This window comes from Trachymyrmex cornetzi, unplaced genomic scaffold, assembly GCF_001594075.2.
Source record: "Trachymyrmex cornetzi isolate Tcor2-1 unplaced genomic scaffold, Tcor1.1 scaffold468, whole genome shotgun sequence".
Classification (NCBI taxonomy): Eukaryota; Metazoa; Arthropoda; class Insecta; order Hymenoptera; family Formicidae; genus Trachymyrmex; species Trachymyrmex cornetzi.
Window position 1 is genome coordinate 78,597 of NW_017299487.1, and position 4,467 is coordinate 83,063.

General features: G+C 36.4%; 1 protein-coding gene across 1 annotated transcript in view; it reads left to right on the forward strand.

Annotated features, from left to right (window-relative positions):
- Window positions 1-1,202: 1,202 nt before the first annotated feature.
- Window positions 1,203-4,467, forward strand: part of La (La autoantigen-like) — a gene marked incomplete at its 5' end in the record, with an annotated part of 6,032 nt that continues 2,767 nt past the window's right edge. The window contains 3 exons of the mRNA XM_018513336.1: window positions 1,203-1,466; window positions 3,055-3,408; window positions 3,976-4,118. Coding sequence (XP_018368838.1) covers window positions 1,203-1,466; window positions 3,055-3,408; window positions 3,976-4,118 — 761 coding nt within the window. The remainder of the gene's footprint in view (window positions 1,467-3,054; window positions 3,409-3,975; window positions 4,119-4,467) is intronic.

Genomic DNA, 4,467 nt, shown 5'->3' on the forward strand with positions numbered 1-4,467 from the left:
CGGGGAGCACAGACTCTTGCATAACGCATAACACGTAATGCATAAGAATATATACCAATCGAAGTTCTCCGTTTCTTTCCTTTCCATGTAATAGAGAACTCTGGTTGTTCAATTTCTTAGCCCGGATCCTCATACGAACAACAGCGCTTTGACACCGAACGCTGATTGGTGAAAAATGGGTGGTAGGAGTAAATTTTACCCCCACAACCGGTAAGGGGATCCTAAAGCAAAGCTCGAACTTCGACGAAATCACTAATTGTATGAGGATCCAGCCTAACGATACCTCGGATCTTACCAAGTACATATAACATTACTGAGCAGCCATAAGCGAGAAACACAAACTCTTGCATAACGTATAAAACATGAGGCATAAGAAAATCAATCAATCAGAGTTCTTTATTTCACGGAAAGGAAGGAAATAAAACACTTTGATTGGTTCATTTTCTTATGCCTCATGTGTTATGCATTATGCAAGAGTCTGTGCTCCCCGCTATAGCGTTTGCTTAGTGCACATGCGTTACTTTATTCCCACACAGCCCATCACTGGTCTTTGGCCTCATCATGCGAAACTTCTAGGGCCCAGTTTCACAACTGACGGTTAACTCTTAACCGAGGTTCAATTTATTTCTCATCTTTTTCCAATTCTAGAATTGAAAAGAGATAATGAATAAGTTGAACCTCGGTTAAGAATTAACCGTCAGTTGTGAAACTGGGTCTAGAAAAGATATATCTATTACTTCCGAACAAACGAGACGTTGATTGGTTATCGCGCCAATTTCCGCCACGCGGCAAGCGTTGCCGCTAGTAGCGCCAGGGCTGCGTTCAGAATTATCATCTGGGTGCACCCAGATGTTCTTTTATCCTTGTTTAACATTCGTGAACAACAAGGATAATACGATATCTGGGTGCATCCGGACGAGAATTCTGAACGCAGCCCAGTTGTCGCGTTGGTGTGCAGGAGCCATTAGCGACGTAGTATCATTTCCGTTGATTTCCGTTTTCGACTCATTTCGGATCAAACCGTAGCACGTGTGTGGCCTTTCTTTTCGCTTTCGGCGTTCAAGAATATAAAGCCTATAGGAATCGTTATTTCAGAAATTGCGCCGTATTTCTTTCAGTAATTCTCGCTACATATATATTTAAACATGGAAAACGAGACAAAAGAAGAGATAAAGAAAGAAATAAAGGAAGAGATAATGGAAGAAACAAAGGAAGAAATAAGGGAAGAGGTAAAGGAAAAGATAAAGGAAGAGATAAAGGAAGAGGTAAAAGTTGACGATGATCACTTAAATGGTGATTCTGCCGCCGAGATCAACAAGATCACAGAGGCTATCGTCGAGGTTAGTAACACGCCGCCTGTTGACGCCATCGACGAAAAGGCGGAACAAGAAGAGACAAAAGAGAATGGAAAAGATGCGGAAGAACCATCTGAAGTTCTTTTGGCGAAGATTAAAACACAAATAGAGGTATATATTTCATATTTCGTGTTCGCGCGCGCGAAAAGGAACAGTTTAGTCTTCTTTTTTTTTTACGTTAAATTTGAATCACGTCTCAGTGGTTTTGAGTTGTAACAATTACCCAAACAAGTGATAAATGTATGCTATTTTCTTTTAAATCAAGAACACGTGGAGCGAGTCATAATCGAACCTGAGACTCGCAGATTACGAGTCGATCGTTCTCATACGAGATCACTCGTTACTTCATGCGGTATATCTAGTTTTCATTTCTTTTTGTAGTATTTTGATAATGTAATGATGTAGAAACATAAATTTCTTATTGAGGAAACAAAGGATGCTTTTTATTTGGTGACGCAAGTCTACGCAAGTCAGTTTGTCTTGTTAGAGATAACAAGACAATCCTGAGGTATAGTTCATCTTGTTTTTCTTTTCACATTAAAGAGAAAAAAGATGAACCATGCAAAAAATTCAGTCCTTCAAGCGTTCTCAAGGCTAAGTCCATAACCTTGCTTTAAGAGGCCGTAAGCTTGTAAATGATAAGTGATGATTATCGGCTACAGAACTTATGCTTTTAGGCTGTAAGAATTGGGTTTTGCTCAATTCGCTTAAGTCTAACGGTTAAAGCCCAAAGACTGTGCAAAAACAGTTTAAAGATATAAATTATTGCCACTTAGGGCTTTAGCAGAAAGCTGACTTATAATCTTAGGGTGCTATTTCATTCGTGCGTTTTTGTCGTATGACAAATGTGTGCAGAACAGAGAGGTCCTCGGATCTCTTTATCCTAAAGCCAATTAACAGGCTTGAAAAATTTGTCGTACGACAAAAACGTATAAATGAAATATCACCCTTAAGACAGTGTCTTATGACTTAAGTCTTATGTATTTAGTAACGCACAAGAACTATCTTATGGCTTATGTCTTAAAGGTGTATAAATATAATAGGCCTTCTACAATAAGCCATTAGTCATAAATCAGAAGTCAGAAGTTAAAAATTGACGATTGTGATTGGTCAATTTTTAGCTTCTGACTTCTGATTTATGACTAATGGCTTGTTCTAGATGGTCCATTAAGTACTTTTAATGGGCCTTCTACAATAAGTCGCAAGTCAGAAGTTCTAAGCGATCTTAAGTCATAATCGGTGAAGTTGGTCAACAGCTAACTTGAACGATTTGGTTAAGACTAGTTAAGACTTGTGACGTTCTGACTTGCGGCTTATTGTAGAAGGCACATAACTCATAAGACACTGTCTTAAGATTATAAATCAGCCTTTCTGCTAAAACCCTTAATCTGTTTCGACTCATGAGTTAAGGCCTTTTAAAGCAAGGTTGTGGATCAAGATTTAGACCTAGGCCATTATTCTTGAAAATAAACGTATACGAAAGTCTAGGGAACTACTACAATATATGTCATGTATATTATAGTATTTTCCTAGAATTTTGTATACGTTTCTTTTCAAGAACAGGGGCCCCTGTTCTTTTTCATATAGATATGGGGAAGAAAAATAGGCCTCTTGAATGTTAAGAGAGACAGAATGATGTTTATGTCAACTTGTATTACTAAACAATATTATTATAACTAATATTATTTTCTTTTTACAGTACTATTTTGGCAATGTAAATATGCAGAGGGACAAATTTCTCATTGAACAAACAAAACTGGACGAAGGCTGGATTCCAATGACTATCATGTTAAACTTTAAAATGCTGGCTTCTCTCAGCAAAGATGTCGATGTAATTCTGAAAGCGTTGGAAACCAGCGATCTCATGGAGATATCTGAGGACAAGAAAAAGATACGTCGCTCTCCAAAGTATCCCCTACCAGAGTACAATGAAGGATATAGGAAAGCTCAGGAAGCTCGAACAGTTTATGTCAAAGGCTTTCCGTGCAATGACACAACTATTGACAAATTGAAAGTCTTTTTTGAACCGTACAAGCCATTTGAAACGATTGTGGTAAATATATTTATTTGATATAGAATAAGTAAATATAACATTTTTGGGCAATAAGTAAATTGTTCTGATATTAATTTCTTCTCTTTTTTTTTCTATTACGTTACGCCTCTGGCCTATGTTATACCTCTCTCATATGCTTGTGGTGCGCACACTGATTATTCAATTGCCACAAGCATATGGGACCTACAATTTTAATACCGGTTTCGAACGGCGGATTTTTCGGAGGTTTCTGTGGGCAAAGATACTCTCGGGAGGTTGTCGGCCTTTTCCGAGAGGAGACACAAGCATAAATATTTTGATTAGAAATCTGTGGCATGACAGACCAGTGCGCTGTCTGCCATGCCACGCTCGTGCTCTGATATTAATTTGTTAACGATAAACATCTCTTTATATTTTGAACATGAAATAACAAACAAATCAATGTATTTGTGCTATTTATTTCTTAGTCTATTTGATTATTTGGAATATTTGATAGATTTAATATATTATCGGATATGAATATCGAAATAAATATGTATATCGAAAATTATTTCTAATGCGTTTACTATCTCAAATTTTACTTTACAGATGAGGAAATATCAAGATAAAGATAAAGTTCTTAAGTTTAAAGGATCTGTTTTTGTCCAGTTTGAAACTTTTGATATCGCTAAAGCATTTATGAATACAGAATCTATTAAATATCAAGATACTGAGTTAATAAGGAAGTGGGCGTAAGTAAAAATGTATCTGGAGAAAAAGAATTGATATATATTTTATATAATTTTGTTATATATACAGGGTGTTAGTTAAGTATGTTCTCAAACTCAACAGAGCGATTCTTTGGTTTATTTCAAGTAAAAAAGTCCATATAAACATGTGTCCTAAATGGCTTAGTTTCCGAAATAAAAACATTTAAACGTGTAGTAATAATCTGTTTATTTGAAAGAAATACAATTTGAACTAGTCAAAAACAAAAACAGGCTTCAGTTCTTCTGACGAAATAAAACAATTAGATGAATTGTTGAAAATGTCCACCTTGCGCCATGATATATCCATCGAGCCTTCTTCTCAAAGATTGAC